Below are 27,724 nucleotides of genomic sequence, written 5' to 3'. Positions count from 1 at the left end.
ACAAAAAACCTAATGAGCAATACAATTTTGTACCAGATCTAAGTTCTACAAAATTAACACTGAAATAAAAACAAATTTTGGTAAAGGTCAAAAATAGTGCTATAAATACTTTTTCAAGTGTTTTAAAACAACTAAAGTCTCTAGCCACAATTTTCAATGTTATTTTACTATGACATAATCTATAAGATGGTATTTATAGGGAAAAATATTTCTTAAAATGACTGTTATTATTGTTGAGAAACTTCGTGTTCTTTGTAAACGCTTTGTTTTAAAAACAAGAAGAGGAGAATGAATTCTGAGTACAGAAAGAAAATCAGAACTGAGTAGAATCATCACACTCAAGCTGTCTCTCTAACACTTCTTGTGAAGAGCCCTCCCAGTGTTGACACTCAAAGTCAGGCTTGGCAGCAACATTGCCAGACTCACCCCATTGTGGTATCATCACATCAAATGCCACGTAAGGGTCAAAGAAACAAAGGGAAGTAGATGACCTGGTTTTGATAGCAGTAAGAGGAAACTACTAAATGAAAATATCCTGACTCATTTTGAGCCACAGTGATGTTAAAGCAAGGTCAGAAATCGGTGCCGTCAGCTGACAGAACAGGACATGATAGAATAGGACACTGTTTCATAAACCATAGCATGCTGAGAAATGAAACAATAAAGTTAAGTTTAACAGAACAGATAACATCTTTTACATTTACAATAAAAAATATTTGTGTAAAATTTTAGTTTTAAGAATAGGTGACCACCCAGTTCTCTTTCCTAAAGACAATCCGTACTTCTCATTTCCTTCCAGAAATAACTTCGTGCACACAAAAGGGAAGAACAAAACCTAAGGACCACTCATTGCATCTCTGAATATGCTCTACCATGGTCAGCTCTTATGAATGGGCTAAACAGAAGATATGTGCACAAAGATTTACATACAAGGGTATTCATCATTATCATCATTACAGCAAAAAAGTAGAAAAAGTTTTTTATTTTATTTTTTTTTAAGATTTTATTTATTTATTCATGAGAGAGAGAGAGAGGCAGAGGGGGAAGCAGGCTCCCAAGGAGCAGGGAGCCCGATGCGGGACTCAATCCCAGGACCCTGAGATCATGACCTGAGCCGAAGGCAGACGCTTAACCGTCTGAGCCACCCAGGCGCCCACAAAAAGTTTAAAAGATCAATAACTGATGTCACTTGTCAATTTACTGTCTCTCATCTCCACTATTTCATTTTTTTAATTTTTTTATTTTTTTAAGATTTTATGTATTTATTTGACAGAGAGAGAGACAGCGAGAGAGGGAACACAAACAGGGCGAGTGGGAGAGGGAGAAGCAGGCTCCCCTGCTGAGCAGGGAGCCAGATGCGGGGCTCGATCCCAGGACCCTGGGATCATGACCTGAGCAGAAGGCAGACGCTTAAAGACTAAGCCACCCAGGCGCCCCTCAGCTCCACTATTTCAGATAATGGAGGTGGACTTTAAAACGTTTCAGCTGGCACAATATTAAACTTTGTTGGTAGAGAGCACTGTTAGGAAAGCAAAGGAGGAAAAAGCTCTCTTCCCTGTTGTGTGTCCCTCCTAGCAGCCTTCTCCATGGGAGCAACCAGCTGCTTGAGGCGGTCAGTAGCACACGGCATTTCCTTGAGTGTGGCTTCCCAGTGAGCAGACTTCTCCGCCATTCAATGGGCCATGCCTTCAAGGGGGTGAGGGGTATACCCTTCTGGATTTGCTCCTTTCTTAGATGCCCTGCCTTAACTCTGGGGTAGTGGCTGCCCCCTCTGAGATTCCTATACTTTCTAGAATATACTTTTCCTCTTATCAGGTAATCCCTTACACAGTTCATTCTTTACATTAAACTTACACTATTCAAATTACTGTGCAGCTTGTTTCCTGTTGGACCCTGACGAATACAATAGGGAATTAGGAAAATAAATAATTATATTATTTCTTCTTTACCCCATCACTATAGAGGAGGTATTCTATCTTTTGAGGCCAGTCACTATACCTATAATCAGGATTAAGATGCAATCCCAGCAGGAAGCTTAAAATGGATTCTCCCTTCAATGTTCTACCTTATGTTCTCTATCTGATGCTAATGGTCAATATTCAAACATGCTCAGATCTCTCCCATCTATTGGTCTTCTTTCCTCCCAACTATTGCCCCATCTCTCTCTTCCCCTTCAGAGCTAAATTTCTTGAAGTAGCTGGCTACAACATTCCTCAATAACCTTACCTCGTACTTCTCAACCTACTTCATCCTACCCTGAGCCTATCTCTACACCACAACAGCTCTCACAAAGATTATACTATTTAATAAGGTTAAGGGACATTTTTTTCGGTCTCAATCTTAGCAGCAGTCAGCATTTTGACCACTTTAAAGGAGGAATTCTTTGGGTCTTTTTTAAGATTTATTATTTATTTATTTGAGAGACAGAGAGAACACATGGATGAGCAGGGGGGAGGGGAAGAGGTTGGAAAAGCAGACTCCGCACTGAGCAGGGGGCCCCACAGGGGACCTGATCCCAGGACCCCAGGATCATGACCTGAGCCAAAGGCAGACACTTAACCGACTGAGCCACCCAGGGACCCCAGGAGGAATTCTTTAAGCAAGTTTCCCTTTGGTCCCTTTGATAGCATCATCTGATTTCCCTTTTTTTCCACCTCTCTGGACAGATCTTCTTACTCTCTGCCTCTATTAGTCCCAAGCTCTCTCAAATTCACCTACACTTGGCTTCAATTACCCCTGCCATCCCTCAATTTTACATCTCTGGCTTAGAGTCACATATATTCAAATACATACTTGACAATCCCATCAGAGGGACCTCAAAATCAACATGTCCAACAATGAATTCACAATCTTCCTTCCAAATGTAGTCCCCCTCTTTGTTTTGCCAATTCTAAGGCCTTCCCTGCATCTACTTTTTGACTTCTTCTCATCCATTCTCACACCACTGAATGTTTGTCGTTTTAATAAAGAACTATCCCATCACTCCTCTGCTTAAAGCCCAAATGCTTTCCATGGCTCTCAGAATACAGAGCAAAATCATTAACATGGCTTAATAAGACATGCTTAATTTCATCCCCCACCTACATCAGCCTCAAATAATGCTATAGGCAAGTTATAACTCACAAAAGGTTAAATTTCAAAGATGGGTACACAAACCCATATTTGTGTAATGTCAGAATTGTTCTTAAAATCCTTAAAAACAAAAGTACAAGACTTGTATGTAGTCTACAATACGAATTTTCCGTTAGTATAAATCACTACTTCAATATTTTAGGTATAACCTGTCCCCAAATTCCTACAGTTGGCTTACCTGTCAGGGCCATGTTAAGCAAAAATAGCAGTACTTTAAATGTTAGAATCAAACACAAGTGGCAAGGTTCTTGTTCTACATGTGTTAATTGATAGGGATGGGAGAGAGCATAAGAACTGTGACTGTATCACGTATCAACTGAAGGTGGCAACATAAATTTTCCTGAACCTTCAAGCTAAGGTTGACATTGCCAAGCAATCATTATCTTGGATTAATGGGTATAAGCCAATGTAAGCTTGAAATTGGAGGATAATCACATCTATACACCTATAATCTCAAGCTGATTTGATAGTCAAGGTATGAATTCCAATGGGCAATTCAAGGTAGAAGCTATCAGAAATGAGGTTATCTCTTAAACTGAACCAGCCTACTCTCTATTCTCCTATGGCAATACTGTGCGTAATGATTAATCTGTCAATTTGGCTTGCTTATGGTGATCACTTGTTTGGTCAAACATCAGTCCAGATATGGCTGTGAAAATATTTTTTTAAATGTGATTAATATTTAAATCAATAAATCTGAATAAAGCAGGTTACCCTCCATAATGAGGGTGAGGAGAAGTTGAAGGTCTTAAGAATAAAGAATAAGGTTTCCCAAAGAAGCAGCAATTCTGCCCCACAACTGCAACAGGCTGTATTTCCAGCCTGCAGATTTCAGATTCAAGACTGCAACATCAACTCCTTACTGAAATTCCAGTCTGCCAGTCTATTCTGGAAATTTCATATTTGCTAGCCCCCAAAATCACAAGAGCCAATTCTTTAAAATACATAAATCAATCCCTCACTCGCTCTCTCTGTCCTGCTTCTCTGGAGAATCTCGACTGTGAAATGGCAGAATGGCATACCTGGTAAGGCAGAATGCGTTCGCCAAATGCACGTAACGTAAGTGTGTATATAACACAAAACTTCTGTCATCTCTCCTTCTCCTTCTGTACCCTTTCATTTTCAGTTCCTCATCTATACTGTGCCCTCTCTCTTGCTTCAAGGGATCTTATATGCTGTTCCCTCAGCATCATTCCATGCTCTCCTCACTCCTTCACCTAATAAACTCTTACTAATCCTTTCAAGTTCCATGAAATGTCATCTTCTGAAGAAACTGCCCGACACCACCCCATTCTAAGCCAAACCCTTATTATATGTTCTCCTAGTACCATATGCCCTTCCTTTATAGCACTAATCAAAGGTGTGTTTAAATAATGTAAAATTCCTTATCTAATGTCTAGCACTGATCCCTTGCTAGGAAGGCAATACCTTGACTACCTTGCTCATAGTTATACCCCTAGTGGCTAATATGTCTTGAGCAAACAGGCAGAAAAACATGATTAAATGAGGTAGGTCCATTTTTTAGAAACTATTTAGTAATTTTATTTTAAATTATGTTTTATGAGAACATTCAATCAAGAGAAAAATGCCCATTTTGAAAAAAACACAAAATATAAATAATTGAAATATATATAATTATAAATTTTTTAAAAAACCAATGGGAAATAGGGAAAACTTGCTACTTAAAACAACATCAAAAGGATTCTAACCACCTCAGCTCTCTAAGCAAAGTGGCTTAAATCATTCTAGTGGGAACAAATATTGCTGTATTATAAACACTGGCAAGGGCAAATCCTAAGGACTTGATCCTGTTCAAGACTGAAATTCCAGGGGCACCTGGGTAGCTCAGTTGTTAAGCGTCTGCCTTCAGCTCAGGTCATGATCCCAGGGTCCTGGGATCAAGCCCCGCATCGCATCGGGCTCCCTGCTCAGCAGGAAGCCTGCTTCTCCCTCTCGCACTCCCCCTGCTTATATTCCCTCTCTCACTGTCTCTCTGTCAAATAAATAAATAAAATCTTTAAAAAAAAAAAAAAAGACTGAAATTCCAGGACCTACTTCATGATGCAGAAAGCAGCCCAGAGTAGATGTCCCTTTGTTTAAGATTCCTGTAAGGACTGTTGGGACATCCAAGGGTAGAAATGGACCTAAATTCAGAACAGGGACCATACAGTTGAAATGCCTTCCATAATCAAAGAAAAATAATTTTAAGTTCCAGAGTTCAACTATGGAGGGAGAGGGAGACAGTGAATACAGCAAACCAGTATTATAAAAACTATTCCTGAATCTTAATGAACTTTATTTAACCAAGAAGCTATCCACAAGAGAACATATGGTAAAACAATATTCCTCTGTGAATGGAAAAAAATATTTGGCTGAATTCATTAGTTGTCCAATTATTTTATCCAGTTGAGCCAATCCAAAGCATGGAAAACAGTTCCAGTGAATACATTCTTAAAATGATTTGTAGTTAATAAAATCAACTAAGTACAACCAACTTCCATGTCTGCCCCTCAGTTGTAAAACAGAAGTACTAGACACAATGATCTCTATGGTAATTTTCAAATTCAGAATGGTAGGAACTATTCTTCCTACTGAAACATCAGAAAAAAAAAAATCCGTCTAGTGAAACTAAACGATATGGCAACTAAATAGGAACGTCACTTGCTTCTGGAACAAAGCACTGCTGAATGACACAGAAATTAATAGTATGCTTTTGCTAAAGTGTTTGCATTCTTACAAATAAATGCATATGAAGTAGTATTTAACTCAACAAACAAGGTAAAAACATAAAACTTACCATTTTAAGTGGATATTTTAAGTGCGTAGTTCCATGGCATTCATTCACACTACTGTACAACCATCACAACCATCTATTTCCAGAACTGTTATTTTACAAAACTGAAACTCTATACCCATTAAACAACCTCTCAATCCCCTTTCCCTCAAGCCCCTAACAACCAGGATTCTATTTTCAGTCTCTGGATTTGACTACTCTATGTACCTCATAGAAGGGGAATCGTACAGTATTTATCCTTTTGTGATCGGCTTACTTCGGTTAGCACAATGCCCTCAGGGTTCATCCATGTTGTAGATTGTGTCAGAATTTTCTTCCTTTTTGAGGCTGTAGAGTATTCCATGATACGGACATATGACATTTTGTTTATCCATTCATCCATCAATGGACACTTAGGTCGCTTCCACCTTTTGGTAGAATATTGCGAATAATGCTGCTATGAACATGAGTATACAAATATCTGCTCAAATCCCTGCTTTTAATTGTTTTTGCATGTATACCAGAAGCCTCCAACAAGACTTTTTAAAAATATAAATAAAATATGAGTAGTAGCTTACTAAGTCCCGAGTGTCAGTTATATGTAAGATAATGTATCTGGTACTTTACATCCATCTTTTTCATGTACATTATAACCTTACATGACTGTATTACTATTCTTCCTTTATAGATGAACTGAGGCTCACAGACATTGAGAAATTAAGAAATTCACCCATGTCACAAAGTAAAAAAACATATCTAATTCAAAAGTTCATGTCCTTCCTACCTTACCTGCTTCTTTACATTCAATTCCACATAAAACATAATCACTTTTAATGACTTTTTCTCCCACTAAATCCCCAGTTCAGCTATTCTCCGTGCTTTGTTCAACTTTATTCTCTAGTCTCTCATACCATACTTTCATGACTCCATGCTATTCTGCGCCTAAACTGCCTTCTCTCAAATCTTTTTCTACCTGTAAAAAAAGTTTAAATGTTCTGATATGACCAGTCAAGGCATCACTCGTTTCTCCATACCCATTACATAAAACTTACACGTCAGCTAAATGTTTCAGCCAGCTCTGAGTTATGAACACCTATTTTTTGCACCACAGAGTTTTGAAGGAAAGGACGCCTTTACAACTGTCTCCTTCTACCACCCCCAAAAGTACCTTGAGAAGAGACTCAAATGTTTAGTAAATTCTTTAAAATAATTTCCCCAGTTCTTCCTCACTGGTTTTATGAAACTGTAAGTGCTTTGACAAAAATATTTTAAAATCTGGTATTCAAATGTTCAGAATAATCTAATTATACTTAATTTACAGTACTTTGGATTTAAGTCCATTAAGAGAGAAATATTCTTACAAGATTAAAGTTCAAACTGATGAAGTTCAGAATTAGAGGTCCTAAAGTTATCTTATTTATTTTTTATGGGAGAAAAAAGAGGGTACAGAACAACAGCCCTCAAAATTCATCTGTGGTGTCAGTCTATTTTAATATGGATGCCTGTCAAACATTGCATTTTCAAGCATACTTAAAGTCATTATTTAAGTTGTCCTTGGAATGTGTTTGATTAAAGTTACTTCAGAGATGAGGTGGCCATTTCTGCTCCATGGCAATTAGGTTTCATGATATACCACACAGAAAGTTCAAGGACATCTGGCCCAAAACACTGAAAAGCAGTTTTGGTCACATCTAGGTAAAAGGATGTTTAAACAAGTTATGTTTCAACTTGATGAAAAGGACATCCGCTATTTTCAGTGAATAATCCCCAAGGTGAAAAATTTCAACCTACTGCCATATTCCATCAAACAATGTCTTCCCCTTCTGCTTTTACCTTGGACGAAATCCAACTAGAATTATTTACAGAATCAGCTGCCAGTAAGAGAGAAGTCTGTAGGTTGCTTTTATGTAATTTGTTATTTTTCTCCTTGTTCCCCTATTAGAACATATACAAGGAAACCCAATTAAAGACTTCTGATTATTTTTACTTATTCTTATAATATTTAAGCAATATATATCTAGTCCAAATCTCCATCAAAAACCATATATAAAGGTAAACAGACAAAACAGATGTTTCATTCTAAAATCAAATTTTGCATCTCAACTCTCTTTCCAGGCTTTCAGTGTTTTAAAAAATTGCTTGCCATATGACCCAGCAATTCCACTCCTAGGTATATACCCAAGAAACTGAAAGCAGAGGTTCACACAAAGACTTGTAGACAAATGCAGTACTGTTCACAATAACCAAAGAGTAGAAACACCCAAATGTCCATCAACTGATGAATGGATAAACAAAATGTGGTATATATGTACAATGGAATATTATTTAGCCTTAAAAAAGAATAAAGTTGTTTTTTTTTTTTAAGATTTATTTATTTATTTGTCAAAGAGAGAGAGCACACATGCACGAACAGGGGGAGTGGCAGGCAGAGGGAGAAGCAAGTTCCCGGCTGAGCAAGGAGCCCGATGTGGGATTCAATCCTAGGACCCTGGGATCATAACCTGAGGCAAAGGCAGACACTTAACTGACTGAGCCACCCAGGCATCCCAAGAATAAAGTTCTGATACATGCTACGACATATATAAGAGCCTTGAAAACATTATGCTAAATGACAAAAACCAGACACAAAAGGCCACATATTGTATGATTCTATTTATACGAAATATCCAGAAGAGGCAAATCCATGGAGACAGGAGGTAAATTAATGGTTGCCTAGGCTTAGGCATATTGGCGTGGGGGGAAGGAAGATGAGGAGTGACTGCGAATGGGTAAGGGGTGTCCTTTTGGGATGATGAAAACATTCTGGAATTAGTGGTAACAGTGTACAACTTGTGGTTATATTAAAAACCAGTGAATTATACAATTTAAGTGGGTTAATTTTATGGTGTATAAATTGCATGTCAATTTTTAGAACTGCATTTATAACTATTTTTAAGACTACCACCTGAATTTCTTCAGAAGTTAGCTTTATTAGATCACTGAAATGTTAAAGTAAAGTCAGATCCAGGTTTGAGTCACATGCCACTCTGCTAAAAAAATCTACCCACAAATACATAAATTATACACTGAAAATACATCCATAAGCCTTAGTCTTATAAAGTACATGCAATTATACTACCAACAGTAAAACTTAAGCACAATTTCATTAATTTGGATTTTGCCTAATTTGGATGTTGTCTATTTGAGCATGGCTTTTACTTTAACAATGAAGAGTGTACGCTGAGAAAATACTACTGAGTTTTTAACCCAAAATGAGAATAAATTTTAAAAATTTAGCACACTATTACAGATTAATTCTGCTAAATTCTGGAAGAGAAGAGAATAAACATTTGTTAACGGTTATATGCCTTCCATAAACATACTTCAGTTTTCAAATCAACCCAGGAGGCAGCTATTGCTATTCCCACATAACAGGTGAGAAAGCTGAAATTCAAACAGGTTGTATACTGTATGCTCCAAGGTCACAGATCTAAGGAATATCAGAGCAAACACATAAACCCAGGATTGTATGACGCAAAGGCTCTCTTTCTACTTCACCCCAGTGAGTAAATTTTATGTTTAAAAAGCAAACCTGAATGAGTAGAAAAGTTAATAGTAATCTGGGGATCTTCTAAATCCCTCCAAGAGGACTCTGCTAATACCAAAGGATCCCATTCTCTTCCTATCTCACTTAATCACCACAGTAATCCCTTAAACATCTCCTGTCAGCATTTTCAACTCCCTTGTCCCTTGCAGTGATATTCAAGATATTTAACAGGAACATAAATTATTATATAAATCAGTATAAACCCCAAATTCTAAATACATTCTTTTACTGTCTTACTATATTAAACTATATTTATTATAAAACTGCTTACCAAGTGCCGTAAGATATAAACATAAGTTACTTATCGAATTGTTTCTTGATTTTTAGATGCTGGTGGAAAAGTCTTTTGTTTAATCTGTCTTTCTCTAGCTAAATGAAGCCACTGAGGCATGATTTGATAACATCATCAAACTCTTCCCCTGACTTCCTCCATTAAAATGACAGTCATTCAGTGACTGGGGATCCTGCCTATGTGGGGATTCACAGGCCTGTCTCTACTTCTACTCTCTCCACTACTCATCAAATCTCTGTTCCTCTCTCATCATCCTCACTCTAGCCACTCTAGCCAAGAGATATAAATAAAGGGAGTAGAAGAAAAAGAGAAATGTTTGGATGTCACTTATCGGGTGGGAGAGGTGTGCTGTCCTTCGGTCATTCTTGAAGACCTAGGGCAGATTCCTCCCCCCAGACCTCTCCCCTCACCATTAGGCGGTATGTCTCAACTGAAGTAAAGTTCTCCTGAACCTACCTCAAAGACTATTACTGCAACCTGAGGAAATATGCTTTGCATGAAATACCTGTTTATATCCCTGGTTCCTGGCAGACTTCCCAAATGCTATCTGCTTGTCCCCTTTAGAAAGGGCATTTCTTCAGAGGTTTACAGAAGGGGGGGGATCAGCTGCACAACACAAATCCCCCCAACTGCACCTCTGGACTTAACTCAAAGCAACTCCCCAGTCTCCCCACCCCAAAATAACATTATTAATTTTGCAGTTTGCCCCCTAGCTGCACTGCACAAAACCAGAAAGTAGGTCATGGGCTTAACTATGTACCTCCCCCAAATTTATATGTTGAAGCCCTAACTCTGGTGACTCAGAGGATTAATTCAACCTGACTGGTGTCCTTATAAGAAGAGGAGATTAGCATACAGAGACAAACACCAGGGATGCCTGTGCACAGAGGAAAGACCATGTAAGGACACAGAAAGAAAGGGGCCATCTTTATACCGGGGAAAGGCCTCAGAAAAAAACCACCCCTGCCAACACCTTGATATTGGACTTTAAGGCTCCAGAATGGGGAAAAATAAATTCCTATTGTTTAAGCCACCCAGTCTGTGGTATTTTACTATGGCAAACTACAAACTACCACAGTATCTTGGAATCACAGTGTCTGTTTGGCTTAGGAGATAAACCGGATATGTTGAAATTCGTATTTATTGACTTTGCTACTCATCACAGTTAATAATATACTACTTACCAACAGACACAGAGGTATTCTTTTAACAACCAAAATGGCCATAATAGTTTATTGAGCAGAGTATCTTGTCCTACTTCTCCCATTGTCATCCTGCTGCAACTAATTAGCAAAACCCTAACCACAAATTAATCTAACTTTCTCTCTCATTCACTCCTACTGTTATACAGAAAAGAACAAATTTACTGATCACGTAAACTTTCAAAAATGATTAACAATCACAATAAATGTCCCTGGTTAAGTTCTGACCCCCACTCCCCTCACAGTCCTTCTTTTATCTCCAGTCTCCCATCAATTCCAAACCACTGCCTCACCTCCCATCCTTTTTCCTTTAGCACACAACAGAAAAAGAGAGATATTAAGCAAAAATTTCCTCCACTGCCTACCTCTATACCCATCCTTAACTGCCCATCTCCGAAGAGGTGGCTTTCCTCTCCTATAAGGCTGGTCAATCCACCTAAGCTCTGGATCCCACCCTCTCCTGGTTCTTCTGGGATCTTATTCTATCAAATATTCTATTCCCTGTAAAGTTCCACAGGACCAAGTCTTTGACTTTCTTCTCACCCTATGTCTCCTTGGATAATTGTATTCATATGTATAAACCCAACAGCAGCTGATAAGCTGATGACTCTAAGGCTGTAACTGAAGATCAGTCCTGTATTGTATTATCAGTTCTCCAGACCCATATATCCAATTGCCTATTAGGCAGCTACTTGGATGCCCCATAATTTCCAATTAATCATCCCAAAACCCATTCCACCCTCCAGTTTTCTTCTCTTAAATAACATGCCCATACAACCAGCTGGCCAAACCAGAAACCTAAAGGTTGTCCTGAGACTTTTCCTTTCTCTTGCACATTTTAAAAAACCATATCCTCTAAGTATGTTCTTCCCTTTCCATCCACATTGCTAACACCAACCTGGAGGCTCTATTCATTTCACACCTTGAATGACAACCATGCCTCCTTACCTCCCTGCCTCTAGCCTTCCTCCAAATAAAATATGAGAATGGCATAAAAGAAAGGCAGACCTGAAATGAGGTTCAAAAGCTAACTCAGTCTCATTAGCTGTGTGAACTAAGGTCATTTATTAACTTTACTACACTTCAATTTCCTATTTGTGAAGAACAGACAACTACCTACACTGCAGGATTTATACGGAATAATGTAAGTGTCTGGACAAGGGCCCTCTGAAACTGTTGAATTAAACTGAAATGAGAATAATTAAAATAAGAATGAGGGCATTATCTTTGGAAAAATAAAGCTCACAATGCATTTGCCATCATTTGTCTTAAAAAAAAAAAAAGAATGAAGGTGATTAATTTTTGTTAGACAACATTTTCTAACTTCTTTAAAGAAATCAGTGATTTTTCTGTTACTGTTTTCTTTGCAGTGTATTAACTCACATTAAAAGAGGCCGTTCTTTTGAAATGTTACCCTAGCCCAACATGCACTATAATTCTAAGTAATGGCAGGGGCGCCTGGGTGGCTCAGTCGTTAAGCGTCTGCCTTCGGCTCTGGTCATGATCCCAGGGTCCTGGGATTGAGCCCCCCATCGGGCTCCCTGCTCCTCGGGAAGCCTGCTTCTCCGTCTCCCACTCCCCCTGCTTGTGTTCCCTCTCTCGCTGTGTCTCTCTCTGTCAAATAAATAAATAAAATCTTTTAAAAATAAATAAATAAATAAATAATAAAATTTTAAAAACTAAATAATGGCAAATTATATTAATGGAACACTACTGTTTATCCTATTAAGGCATATTAAATTAAAATAGTTTGTCGTGGAATAAGATGCTCTTTGACTTGGTGCATTTGTACAATACTAAGCAAGAAGCTGTCTCTTCCATGTTCCCTACTTAGCTCCATCCTTATCAACTGACAGACCTTAGCTCAAAAAAGTAGCTTTCTCAAACAGGATTTCAGAAAATAGGAATGTTCAAAGGTGAAAAGAGAAACTAGGCTAAAAGACCTCATACTTGGACAGTCTAAGTTGTACGAACCAGACATTTATCTAAAAGAATGTTTACAAACGGAGCTTTTGTAACCCAGGAAATGCCTATAGAGACTTTCTCATAGTCATACTATTCACCACAGAGGTTTGCACTATGACATATACACTTATTAAATTGTGATTTTGTTTTAAAAGATTTTATTCACCCATTTGACAGAGACAGAACAAGCAGGCAGAGTGGCAGGCAGAGGGAGAGGGAGAAGCGGGCTCCCCGCCAAGCAGAGAGCCCAACGTGGGGCTCGATCCCAGGACCCCAGGATCATGACCTGAGCCTAAGGCAGATGCTTAACTGACTGAACCACCCAGGCACCCCTAAATTGTGATTAAAATAGTCAGGAAAAATGTCTACTGAACCATCTCACATTTAAATGCAAATTTAAACTATTTTACTTACATGTATAGGTAAAATTAACGGAAGTACGAGTCTCTTTAACCAAATATAGGATCTGAGATAGTCAAGTAAAAGCCTTTGGCTTTGGAAAAAACAATTATAGGAAAAAGCACTAAATACTAGCTATCAGAGAAGAGGTGGTCTAGCAGAAAATGTATCAGAGCAGATGAAACAAATCAGATTTCAATTCCGATACCATCACTAAGCTCGTTTAGAAAATGAGGTAGTGGGGGGCGCCTGGGTGGCTCAGTTGGTTAAGCGACTGCCTTCGGCTCAGGTCATGATCCTGGAGTCCCAGGATCGAGTCCCGCATCGGGCTCCCTGCTCGGCGGGGAGCCTGCTTCTCCCTCTGACCCTCCCCCCTCTCATGTGCTCGCTGTCTCTCTCATTCTGTCTCAAATAAATAAATAAAATCTTTAAAAAAAAAAAAAGAAAATGAGGTAGCGGGACTAGGTATCCTCTAACCATTCTTTCAGTTATAAAATTATTCTCAAATTAGGTAAAATGAATGTGTTCAAACAAAATTAAAATATATTCAGAAAAAAAATTTAAATCCATCATCACGCATAAACCTGGAATTTCCACTAAAGCAAATGGACATCAAATTGCCATACTGGGCAGAGAAAAACTGACTATTCACCAAACATATTTCATTATCCTTGGCACAGGAAGAGACCATATTTCTCATTCTCCCTTGAAGTTAGATGTGGCCACGTGACTGGCCAATAAAATGTGGACAGACGTGATCTATCTTTTGCAGGGCTGGCCCATAAAAACCTCAGGCATCACCCTGCACTCTTCTTTCCCACAACCCACCGGCTTTATTTTGATGCCCTAGCTCATCTTGGAAACCATGTATTGATAATACCAGAGCCCCATGACCCTGGGTCGCTGAATGACTAAGCTGGCAGAGCACGTGCAAACTACCATCACAAAGCTTGGACTTTAAAGTGAGAAAGAAACAACTCCTGTTTTGTTAAGCCACCAAAATGTCACAGTTTATTCATCTGTTTCAGTTCTTAGCTTTATCATAACATCTCTGGCATACTGAATCTCATACATATTCAGATAAATTCAATTTTCAGCCATATCTTTCCCTTCACTAAATTCTACTATCATTACAAAGGCTTATGATTCTTCGTATCCTAGTTCATTTTCTCAGTGAGCCTTCTGAATTTTGCTGATAGGCTGAATCTGTATCAAATTTCTCTGTACTGATATAATAAAGTTTAGAATTTCCTAAATATTAATACTGATCCTGTTTCTACTATCATGTATAAGTAATAGCCACTGGAAACACGTTTTCTTTTGGAATGAACAAAAAGTCAAATAAAAATTTGCAAAAGCAAATCATCAGATAAAGGATTTGGTTGAACAAAAAAATAAAAGCCCTTTTAAAATAGTTTTGTTCTTCATTCTTCCAACATTTATCAAACACCTGTTATGTGTCTGGGATACATCAGTGAACAACAACAAAATCTGTAGAGACTTGTAGAATCCACGTTCTAATACAGGAAAGAGAGACAATATAATATATAAAGAAACTACATAGTATGTCAGAAGGTTTTAAGTGCTATGCACAAAAAGAGCAACATAAGAACTATATAATGTGTGCTGGGTTTGTAAGGAAAATCCTAATATTGGGGGGAAGGGGACTTAAAGCAAGATTAAGCCTTTACTAAGAGTTAGGTAGGTTCTAAAGTCAATACATAAATTAAATCCATATGGTAAGAAACCAACGGTACCACTTACTAGCTTATCTTGGGCAAGTTGCTTAACTCCTGTGTAACTCAATTTTCCCACTTATTTAGCAGTAAGAGTATCTATAACTTAGAGATACTGCAAAGGTCATAAAGAACAACAGCTTAAAAAAAAATCTCTAACTGGCCCAAAACATCCACTTAACCCATCATTCACATTCTAAATAGGAGAATTAAAATATTAGTTTGGGTCTGAACTTAGTTATGTACACCAAAATGTCTCAAAATTAAATGATAATTTTTATCATTATCAGAGTGATATAAACTAAACAAAAAAAATTTTTTTTTCTTTGAGATGGAGAATATATCCCCCAACTGTTAATTTTTCAACAAGAGAAAAACACAAAACAAAAACATGACAGAACCCAATATTTTTTTAAGTGACTTATTTCAAGCAACTAATTATTCGTTCATTTGTTTAACCATCCCTTGGGACGATCTGTAATCTACTCTGATAAGAAATGTGTAGAAAACAGACCTAACTTTTTGTTGTTGTTCAATTATTAGAAGGATACTCGATGTTTAAGCTCACACAAGTATCCCTTAGGGAAATGCTCTGCGTGCCATTAGCACTATTCTTAATGAGGAAAAGCACAGAACTCCTTTAGTTCAATGCCAGAATTGTTTTATCTTCAAGTCAAAAGAACAACTATTTGGAGTAACACCAAAACAAGCATTTAACAATTACAAGCAGCAAGCTATTCATAAACATCATATTGTTAATGCTACTCTAATTATAAGTAACCTTATTTTATCAAACAAAATACCTGTCAGCAAAATTTTAAGTCCCAGTTACCTCTGTTATTTAACTGCTTTATTCCTTAACTTTAAGAAAAAAACAATTTTATTGCTTCAGCTTAAAGAATCTCTTTTTTTTTTTTTTAAAGATTTTTTATTTGATAGAGAGAGACACAGCGAGAGAGGGAACCCAAGCAGGGGGAGTGGGAGAGGGAGAAGCAGGCTTCCCGCCGAGCAGGGAGCCCGATGTGGGGCTCGATCCCAGGACCCTGGGATCACGGACCCGAGCCGAAGGCAGACGCTTAATGACTGAGCCACCCAGGCGCCCCAAAGAATCTCATTTTATTTTAAGGACTTAACGACAGAAAAGTGAGATAATACAAGGAATCCTTAAATTTTTAACCCATGAGTAGGCAATCTTCAAAAAAACTTACAAAAAATAGATAAAGGCCTAAAATGGAATTGGTGCTTCAAATAATCCTCAATGATACACTGAAGAGGGAAAATCTGAACACTGCTTCCATTTTATTAATGCCCTATCTAAACTCTTTCCAAGAGTCCATTGTCTCCTTCCTGACTTAAGAAACATTCTATTGATTCAATGAAATGTCCCTTTTATCTTTTTTCTTCATTTCTCTGTTTCGTTCTAAAAGCCAAGTGCAACTTTCTAGGTTTCTTTTCATGTCACTATCCATATGGTCCTCGCTCTTGTTTAAAGTCTTTCCTTACACTTTACTCATTGACAACGAACATACAAAATATATTACTGGGCGAAATAAAGCAAATCTACGCTGTCCCACCAGAACTTTAAGTTATCAGGATTAGCAGGGCTTAACCTTGAACTAATATGGAATTGAGAAGTTTAATCTAAACACATCATCATGACAAAGCACCAACATTGTGAGGAAAATATACCAGTTCTTTTTCTTTTTCTTTTTTTTTAAGATTTTATTTATTTATTTGACAGAGAAAGACACAGCGAGAGAGGGAACACAAACGGGGAGTGGGAGCGGGAGAAGCAGACTCCCTGCCGAGCAGGGAGCCCGATGCGGGACTCGATCCCGGGACTCCAGGATCATGACCTGAGCCGAAGGCAGTCGCTTAACCAACTGAGCCACCCAGGCGCCTGAAAATATACCAGTTCTTACAGAAGTACAAAAGTTTTAAGCATGGACTGAAGTCAAAAGTGAAGACTACTGTAGCCAGCTTTTATTATATGTATTACATTGCCATGAATTTTTACAAGATAAGCTTATTGCATGATATAACAGAAAAATGATCAAGCTTATGGAAGTTATTCAAACTCTTGCCTTTAGTTACCCAAGTTAATAGGATACTTAGAAGCTGTAGATGCAGTAAGACATTTAGACCATACTGCTTCTTCAGATCAAGGACTTTCTAGAAACTGAGAGATCCAACTTGCTCCCCACCACCAATTCCGCCACCCAGTAGCCCTTTGGATTATACATGCATACCTATTTATACATGGCAGGACCACTCTGACTGAAATATAAGTCTGCCATGGATCTGTCGCTAGTATGGTTCAAGCTACTACTCCAGCTCTCAGGGAGGAACGATAGCAATACGTCACTGGGACTCCTCATGGCAGTATAATACTCACATATCAACAAATGATAAACACCACTGCTCCTGTTTATTTTATTTTATTTTTTAAAGTAACCTCTACTCCCAAAATGGGGCTCGAACTCAGGAGCCTGAGATCAAGAGTCACATGCTTTTCCGACCAACTCTAGCTAGGCACCCCAATACCACCGCTCCTGATCTATATCCCTGAAAAGATCTATAACATACCTGCAGCCTAAAAATGCCACTTTTGGATTCCAGTCAACCCTGAGAACTGACAAAGGGAAATGTGCTAGATGTTCAAGCTTACCTCCTTCCCAATCCACTTCCACTAAAAGAGGCAGATAAAAATTTCAGGAAATCAAATAGAACAAGGCAAACATTGCCACAAACATTATCTGCCCCATGGGGTGCCTGGGTAGCTCAGTGGGTAAAGCATCTGCCTTTGCTCAAGAGCATAGGCCTCCCTGCTCAGCGGGGAACCTGCTTCTCCCTCTCCCTCTGCCTGCCACTCCCCTTGCTTGTGCACATGCTCTCACTCTCTCTGTCAAATAAATAAATAAAATCTAAACAAAACAAACAAAAAACATTATCTGCCCTGCCTAACAACTAGAAATGTCAGGGTACCCAAGAGAAACCTCACCAAAAGGATTCTGACAAAGAATATCATCAATACAAATGGCATAGCTGTTTTCCCTAAACATGGCATTTATTTTCACCACAAGACTGCCATGAAGAGACTTTTTTTTAAGTTTTATTTATTTAACTAATCTCTATACCCAATGTGGGGCTCAAACTCACAACCCCAAGATCAAGAGTCACAGGCTCTTCTAAGCCAGGCAGGCACCCCTATACCATAAAGAGATTATTGATATGATCTCCTGATAAAAAGAACTGCTCTGGAAAAAGGAACTAAGAATTTGTCAATAGTGACTTTGTAAAAAAAAAATGAGTTATAATTTATATAAATTATATAAATCTTAAATATGTAACTCAGTGAATTTTTACATATGTGTACACTATGTAACACCACCCAGCTAAAAGTACAAAACATTTCTATCACTCCAGAAGGTTCCTTCATGCCTCTAATCAATAACCCCTGCCCCCAACCTCCACTCCCAGGTAACCACTATCCTGCCTTTTAACTCCTTATATTAATTTTGCCTCTTTTTGAACGTCACTTAAATGGAATTATACAGCAGATACTCCTTTGTGTCTGCTTATTTCGCCCAACAGAATGTATGTGAGATTCATATTTGCTGGCATGTATGCTTATCATTTATTATTGCTATGTAGTTATTACACTGTACAAATATACCACAATTTATTTATCCAACCTCCTGTTGATGGACATCTTGGGTCATTTTTCAGTTTTAGGATATTATCACTACAGCTGTTACCAGCTTTCTTGCATGTCTTTTGGTGACATGAGCCTCACTACTGGGTACATCCCCAGAAGGGATCATTCAGTAGACACATATTTTTAGCTAAATACTGCCAAAGCTTTTTAAAGTGGTATTGTCACCCTTTATAATTTAATCTTGCAGGTGAGTAAATGGTATCTCATTTGGCTTTACTTTGCATGACTCTAGTGAATATGCTCAGCACCTTTTCATATGCTTATTAGCTATATGAATATTCATTATGAGGCCCTGTTGAAGTTTTTTGTCCATTTTTTCTAAAGTAATCTCAACACCCAACATGGGGCTCGAACTCATGACCCAGAGATCAAGAATAACAAGCTCGGGCGCCTGGGTGGCTCAGACGGTTAAGCGTCTGCCTTCAGCTCAGGTCATGATCTCAGGGTCCTGGGATCAAGTCCCGCATCGGGCTCCCTGCTCCTTGGGAGCCTGCTTCTCTCTCTGCCTCTTTCTGTCTCATGAATAAATAAATAAAATCTTTAAAAAAAAAAAAAAAAAAAAAGAATAACAAGCTCTGGGGCGCCTGGCTGGCTCAGTTGGTTAAGCGACTGCCTTCGGCTCAGGTCATGATCCTGGAGTCCCTGGATCGAGTCCCACATCAGGCTCCCTGCTCGGCAGGGAGTCTGCTTCTCCCTCTGACCCTCCCCCCTCTCATGTGCTCTCTCTCATTCTCTCTCTCACAAATAAATAAATAAAATCTTTAAAAAAAAAAAAAAAAAGAATAACAAGCTCTGCCCACTGAGCCAGCCAGGCACCCCTGTCCAATTTTTAAAATTGCATGTCTTCTTGTTGATTTGTAGGAATTCTTCATATATTCTCTATGTGAGTCCTTTAACCAAGATATGTATGTGTCTTCTCTTCAGACTTCACCTTGCCTTTTCACTTTAATGATGTCTTCTGATAAATGATGTCTTACTTTTAATGAAATCCAATTGATCCATTTATCCTTTATCAGTTAATGTTAGTGTCATTTCAAAAAAAATCTTTTATACTACAAGATCACGAAGATATTCTCATGTTTTGTTCAAGAGGCTTGTTTTAGGGGCGCCTGGGTGGCTCAGTCGTTAAGCGTCTGCCTTCGGCTCACGTCATGATCTCAGGGTCCTGGGATAGAGCCCCGCATCAGGCTCCCTGCTCCGCGGGAAGCCTGCTTCTCCCTCTCCCACCCCGCCCTGCTTGTGTTCCCTCTCTCGCTGTGTCTCTCTGTCAAATAAATAAATAAAATCTTAAAAAAAAAAAAAATAACGTGTTAACAGACTGTTCATATTATCAGTACCACCTCCAGTCAATAGGAGGCTATTGGTAGTTAAGTTTTGGGGGAGTCAAAAGTTTTATGTAGATTTATGGCTGTGTGAGGAGTCAGCACCCCTAGTCCTGACCCATTGTTCAAGGGTCAACTATATATATAATTACTGAGCAACAACAAAAGACATTTAAACATACTACAGGTTGACATTTCTGAAAAACAAATTGAAATTATAAATGTTCACACTGAGCATTTACCACATAAATTCATATTGTACCACATAAATTCATAGCAAAACCGGACACACTGAGCAGGTACCACATAAATTCGTTTCTCATGATGAAATGCTCTGAGTTCAGTGGAATCAGCTATATGATAGAAACAGAGAACTTTCACATTCTTCTATAAATATGAATCAACCTTTGACTTTACCTTTTTGAATTATATACTATCTCTCCTGTCAATGAATTCACATCAAGAAAAGGATGAAAAGAACCACATACTTTAAATATTTATGTGACCGATCTGTGTATATATATAAAGTGATTTGTGTTTATATAAAACCCAATACTATCCTAAAATTCCAGTATGGAGTCACACTATGAGATGCTGGGTCCACCTGGCTAGGCAGTATATTCTCTTTTATAAGCCTACTTAAATTGAAACTCAGAACCACCAGTGAGATATACCCACAGTGGGAAATGAGATGTGCCCTGTCTGAATACACCCTACACAATCAAGAATACAGTTCATTCTGTTAGGTCTGTTTTTTCAATGACTTTATTAAAATCTATCAATGACTATTCTACATAATTGGAATAATAAAGCCAATTAAATGTTTTTGGATTATCTTTATATTATTATTCCAAAGTCCCAATTTTTAAAGCCAATAACATTTCACCAAGTGTCAATTAAAATTCATGCAACTCACACATTAATCATGTAACACACTGTTGTTTTTTTTTTAATATTACCACTGAAGAACCTACACTTACCTGTAGTAATGGCTCTATGAAATTGATGCATGTCTTCTCCTGAGAGCTCTTGGGCTACTTGCAATATCTTTTGTCTAACACCATCCAATTTAATTTCTGAATCAGTCAATATCTCTTCCGTATCAGGAGCACTATAATCAAGATATTGGGAACTTTTAGAATATCAGCCAGATGCTTTGTTAGTGAAAAACTGAAATAATCTAAATACCAATGAACACAGGGCTAAATAAATATTGTATCTGGATGCTTCTAACTCAAAACCACAATTATATTTTATTAGAAATACGTAAAATCAGGGATGCCTGGCTGGCTCATTGGTAGAGCATGCGACTCTTAATCTCAGGGTCAGGAGTTCAAGCCTCACACTGGGCAAAGAGCTTTAAAAAAAAAAAATAATAATAATAATACATATATATGTATATATATATAAAATATGTGTATAAAATATGAAATCTGCCCACTTACAGTAGCTGTCTTTGGGTATTGTGACTGACTTCTTTCATTCAGTATCTTTACTTTTATACAATTTATTATTTTCCTAAAGATTATAACTTTCTAAGTTTACTGTAACAATGTACTGTTTTTGATGGGAGAAATACTTAAAAGATGACTTTACACAATAACATGGCTTTTTCTAAAATATTAAGATCCCCTGTCACAGTTCTATTATTTCTTAAACTGCTGAATACTGATGCCAATTCTTTTAAAATTGCAATTTGTATTGAAAAAGTGTTCATAATTAGTCGAAACATTGCTTCTTTCCGTAATACAAGCTCAAGTTCAAGAATAACTTAAAATCTTTCTGTAATATAAGCTGAGAACTCATTAAAAAAACAAGCAAAAACTAATTTTAGAGTCAGGTAAGATAAAACAAAGTTAACAGTGCCACATTCCAGTAAATCTATGTATGGCAAATTCACTTCCACTTAATAGAATAAAATAAATAAAATAGTATAAAAATTAAACTATTAGCACATTATCTTAAAAGTTGTAAATGAAAAAAAAGTTGTAAATGAGTGACTAGAATACTTCAGTAGTATTTTTTTTAAAGATTTTATTTATTCATTTGACAGAGAGAGACAGTGCGAGAGAGAGCACAAGCAGGGGGAGGGGGAGAGGGAGAAGCAGGCTCCCCGCTCAGCAGGGAGCCCGATGCGGGGCTCGATCCCAGAACCCGGAAATCATGACCTGAGCCAAAGGCAGAGGCTTCACTGACTGAGCCACCCCCATGCTCCCAGTAATATTTTTAATAATAAAAAGATGATAAATTATATCTGGACTTCCTTAAACACTTTATAAGACATACACTGTAAATCCTTCTAAAGGCATTTGTAATTTTTAACAAGAGTCTCTCTTTGGGAGTTAGTTACCGGGTGGGCACCTTCTAACCTCAGGTACAACAGAGAAGCAAAGAAAGCCAATTAAATGAAATAGGAAGTAAACACAAAGCAAAGATGGAAGATAGAGATACCTAGCTGCATTCATAAGATATTCCTGAATCTCTGTAATTCATTTCCCTCTTCTGCTTGGGGTAGTTTAAGCTGGTTTCTTTCCTTTTTTTTTTTTTTTTTTTAATTTTATTTATTTGAGAGAGAACATATACGCACATGAGCGGGGAGTGGGGAGTGGGGGGGGTGGACAGTCTCAAGCAGACTCCACCCTGAGTGCAGAGCCCAACATGGGGCTCGATCTCCTGACCATGAGAGCACGACCTGAGCCAAAACCAAGAGTTGGACACTTAACCAACTGAGCCACCAGGCGCCTCATAAGCTGGTTTCTTTTATTTGCAACCAAGGAATCCAGGATATATACAGAGCCTACCTAGAAAAATAAAATAAAATAATCTTACAGAAAGAAATTTCAAAGAAAAGATGCCTCAGAGCTGAAGGAAAAGGAAGTTCTAAAGAAGAATTAAGCAGTCAATAGTAGCATATGCTACAAAAATGTAAAATAAGAAGAGTATGCGCTAGATTTAGCAATATGAGAGTAACTGGGCAATTTCAATAGTTGTGAGGCAGAAAAGCAGATTGCAATGAGTTAAACAATGAATAGGAAGATAAATAAAGCAGATTGCAACACTGATCTAATATAAAATTTTGCATGTATCAACTAGTAAAGCTTTAACAGGCTCTAATAAACCATTAGAAATTTAATATTTTCGGGCGCCTGGGTGGCTCAGATGGTTAAGCGTCTGCCTTCGGCTCAGGTCATGATCCCAGGGTCCTGGGATCGAGTCCCGCATCAGGCTCCCTGCTCCTTGGGAGCCTGCCTCTCCCTCTGCTTCTCTCTCTCTCTCTCTCTGTCTCTCATGAATAAATAAATAAAATCTTAAAAAAAGAAATTTAATATTTTCACAAACAACACCTGTAACACTGAGTGATCTTAACACAAAATCCCTAGCTGCTCTGAAAATAAGAACTTTCCCTTCCTATACTGATTAAAATATTTATTCTTAAAACCTACTTGCTACTGGGATGCCTAAGTGGCTCAGTCCACTGGGTGTCTGAATCTTGGTTTTTGGCTCAGGTCATGATCTCAGGGTTGTGGGACTGAGCCCCACATTAGCTCCACAGTGTGCATGGAGCCTGCTTAAGATTCTCTCTCTCCCTCTCCCTTTTCCCCTCCCCCTCAGCTCATGCTGGCTGACTCTCTTAAAAAAAAAAAATCTACTTGCTGCTAACTTCTTCTGATCCCAGGGTTCATAGAATAAATCATGGAATATTCTAACAGCAAGTTACTGTCCACTGAGGTATAAAGCTTTACAAAATACATAGTACATATCAAACTGTATGCAACTGTAACAAATTTTTAAGATATTTACTCACCTTGTAATCCTGTGGAGGAGAAAAATTGTCCTTTTACTTTCAACAGTTATATCCCGACTAAGTTTCACAAGTCTCTCATATTTGTCATGTCTTGCATCAAGTTCCTGCTGAAATGCTAACAACACATTATTACAACCATAAGCATGCACATTCTATGCTTCAAGCCTATCAAACAGCACTGTTACGCACAATAAAGCAACTCTTACTTTATAAAAATGAAGAGCATATCATCTATTTTTGAAGTATCTGGAAATCAAAGACTGCTAGTAACCAAAATATTCTTTATTTAAACACAGGTATGCTTTAACTGGGTTTTACCACTCACAGCCTCACAGTAAGATGTGTATATTGTTAAAAACAAAAACACCTCATCTAGTAAATATGAGATTGTTATCATAGAATTATCACAGACTTAAAAAATTACTTCCAACTACCTAAGTTACCTAACTTTTTTTTAATCACCCTACCACATGCAATATTATCTTTCCCCACAAAAACCTGGATTTTTTTTAATTAAAAGTTTATAACTTTTAAGGACATTAACTTTCTGAATTTCCAAGCCCCAGTCACTGAAATACCCATAAACCACTTAACTCTTAATTAGTCACCACTTTCCTTCAGAAGCATTGTCATGCTAAAGACCTAGCAAATTGCCTGTCCTACAGGGAGTACAGAGGTGTATTTTGCATGAATTAAAAAAACCCAGAACTTGAGAAAACTATTAACCAAATTAACAGGTTGACAAGGACCAAATACATCTGCTCTTTTATTACTGAGATAATAATTAAGCTGGGATTTTGCCTGATACTTAAAGGCAATCAAAAGCTTTCATTATTTATTATAAATATTAATGACCATTGTGAATTAGATACTATGATTACAAAGTTAAATAAGACAATTCCTATCCTCCAGGAGCATAGTCCAGTTAAAGACAAATATGTAAACAAATAAATAAAATACATAATAAATACATGTAAAGGTTCACGAAAGCAGGAACCACATTTTTCTTGTTTACTACTAACACATTCTAGAGTAGACGCTCAATAAATATTTCATAACTAAATGGATGGATAATGAATAAATGCAATGTCTGTCAATAAATCTGCTTGAAAGAAAAATCAAAACAGCTTCCAAGGAAGAAGATACTTGAGTTAGGTCATGAAGAAAACCATAGTTCACCAGACGGACAATGGGGGCAGCAATTTAGAAGCAATCTCGAGCTTAAAGAACTATGTGTGAAAAGGCAAACAGAAACATACAAAAGCAACATATGCTTGGAAACAAGCAGTTCTGTATAGGGTGTGTCAAGAGTATAAGGATAGGGAATACTTGGCCCACTTCATTTTCTCCACTGTGTATACAATTTTATCAATACACTCTCGATTACAAGTTGTCTTATACCTCTTAAGATCACTGTAGGTGCAGCGGTTTTAAAATATGCCCAGAAATTATTTGAGACTCCCTTCAAAAGGTGGAACCTAATTCCCTTCCCTTTAAACATGAAGCAGTTTTTAAATTGCCTCATTTCTAACAAACAGAATGTAGCAAAAGTGACCATGTATTATGATCAGGACATAAGGAGATTGTGGTTTCCTCCTTGCTAACTGGGGAAGCTAGATGCCATGACGTTAGGACACTCAAGTAGCACGATGGGGGGCTCCATGTGAGGACTGAGAGCTGGTTGTTGGCAGACGGCCTAACTTGTCAATTGCTGTGGATCCTCTGGCCCCAATCCAGCCTTCAGATAAGTGGGAGTTAGAATCAACAGCTCAGGCATTCTCAGGTTCCTGAACCACAGAAACCATAAGCTATAGGAGGGTGGATCCAGAATGACAGGAAGGAGAATTTTGTTTTGTTTTGTTTTGAAATGAGGAGCAACTTGACCAAGTTAAAAGGAGGACTGTAACATATATACACACACATACACATTATATATGTATAGTGTGTATTTAACATGTATATGATTTACTAATAGATGAGTTCCCACTCTGTGCAAAGTGTTAACAGTCAAAACAAAAATTGTAATCCCTGTCTTCAAAAGTCTAGTTGAGGAAACAAAACCAATACATGCTTAAGAGTCAACTAATCAAATATATGTGTGTGTATATATACCTGACATATACAGCTGATACATATTTGTATACCGGGTACACAGTAATTTTTAGTTATGTGGCATTTCTGATGTTAGTTAACTAATGTTTACCTGTAGAACTGTAATAAAAAAAAGTCAACACTTGAGTGATCTCGACTTTAATGGCAGACCCAGCACCCCAGCAAACCTCCAGGGAAAGTAAAAAAGAGTCACACAGGCATATCTCACATTCTGACGGACTGTTCTTTTGTGTGCACAACATGCCTAAATTATCCTTGCTACAACCTCTTTCGTCCTCTTCCCTTCGCCAACTTCCGTTACAGAGAACTTACATTTGAAGGCCAACATCACAGGTGAAGATGAATTAACATCCTTCCCTTCTCTTCTCTGGTTATGTGGGAAATTGTCATGCTTCCTTTTCCTGAACCCTCCTGATCCTTACGTAGAGAAGGAGAAAAAAGTTGGATAGGACTCTTCCACCATCAAGAGCTGACAAAACGTAAGGTCTGCTAACCCCTTCCTTTCTCTCAAACCTGCGCCCACGGGGCCCTCGCCTTAGAGGCTCTCTTAGCGGACTGACAGAACAACAGCCCTGCCTTTTTTTCCCCCAAACCTTAAGCTCACCTCACCCGGGCCTCCACCAATGGCTTCCCTGATCTGGCACAAGGTGGAGCAATTACCGAACTAAAATTAAAAAATACAGCTCGAGGATTTAAAAAAAAAAAAAAAGGCGAGGTGTAAAGAGAATCAATGTGGCCAGGAAATCACCGGGGCCGCCGCCCCGGAGCCTGTATGGGGAGAGGGCATCCCTCAAGGGTGAAGAGAAGTGGAAAATCCGACAAAAAGGATGGAGATCCGCCCCCTCTGAATAAATAACGCCCAGGGCCGCTGAGGACGCCACCTTCTTTGCTGCTCATGTCGTCACGGCCTACTGCGAGATGAACGGAGACTGAGGGCCTTGCAGCCAGCGGAATGCGTAAGGTGCTGGCCGGAGAGCCTTCCGAGGACCCCTTTGCAGCCCGCCGACGTCGACGCACTGCCCGGAAGCGCGCGCCCGCAGCCACTCACGCCTCTTCCTCCGCCCTCGCACACTTCCGGCCTGCGCCCCCAGCCCCACCGCCACTGGCTCCGCCCCGCGCGCGGCCCGGGGACCTCGCGCCCGCGCGCCGTCGTCGTGCCTGCCCTCTGCTGCGCCTGAAGACAGAGCGACTCTACACGCTTCATTGCACGCTCTGTTGATAAAACAGATGATGGAGGCGAGGCCTGTGAGAAGGTAGAAAGGCGACGGAAGATGTACGTGATTTTTTTTTTTTTCCCCCTCAAGGCACCTTTGGAACACCCCCACGTTCCCTCCGCGTGGACCAGCCTTCCGCGCGGGGAGTAATGGGGGTTGTAGTTCGCCTGCGGGAGCCGGCCCTCCGGCTCTCCCGACCAGGCTGTGAGGAAGAAGCGAACCCTCCATCGCCTATGGGAAGGTCTTCTCAGGATCGAGGCCTAACCCTACGGAGGGTTTCCAGCCCTACCGGTGACGCTAGCAGGTAAAGAGATGGGGATATGCAAATCAGTGAGCGGATGGCGTTAGCGGCGTCCTGACGAAGGTAAAGCCCGCCCTCTATGCTCCTCCCCCTGCCCCTCCCCTCCCTTCTGCGCCTCCAGCTCCGCGGGGTCTCGCTTTACTCCGTTTCACGGATGTGTGACCTTG

The 27,724-nt window shown here is 38.8% G+C and overlaps 1 protein-coding gene across 2 annotated transcripts in view; it reads right to left on the bottom strand.

The window, feature by feature from the left end:
• Positions 1-27,096, bottom strand: part of TSNAX (translin associated factor X) — a 33,631-nt gene extending 6,535 nt beyond the window's left edge. The window contains exons 1-4 of one of the 2 annotated variants that reach the window (XM_006741756.3): positions 26,924-27,096; positions 26,355-26,459; positions 23,931-24,045; positions 21,106-21,236 (exon numbers count right to left, since the gene is read on the bottom strand). In XM_006741756.3, the coding sequence (XP_006741819.1) occupies positions 21,106-21,236; positions 23,931-24,045; positions 26,355-26,459; positions 26,924-26,939 (367 nt within the window). In that variant the 5' untranslated portion in view covers positions 26,940-27,096. Of the gene's footprint in view, positions 1-21,105; positions 21,237-23,930; positions 24,046-26,354; positions 26,460-26,646; positions 26,866-26,923 lie in introns of those variants that run through there. The other variant, XM_031037287.2, reaches the window with a different exon arrangement.
• Between the last annotated feature and the right edge of the window lie 628 nt (positions 27,097-27,724).

This window comes from Leptonychotes weddellii, chromosome 6 (assembly GCF_054177405.1).
Source record: "Leptonychotes weddellii isolate Sample4059 chromosome 6, ASM5417740v2, whole genome shotgun sequence".
NCBI classification, from domain to species: domain Eukaryota; kingdom Metazoa; phylum Chordata; class Mammalia; order Carnivora; family Phocidae; genus Leptonychotes; species Leptonychotes weddellii.
This window is presented reverse-complemented; position numbering and strand designations above follow the sequence as displayed.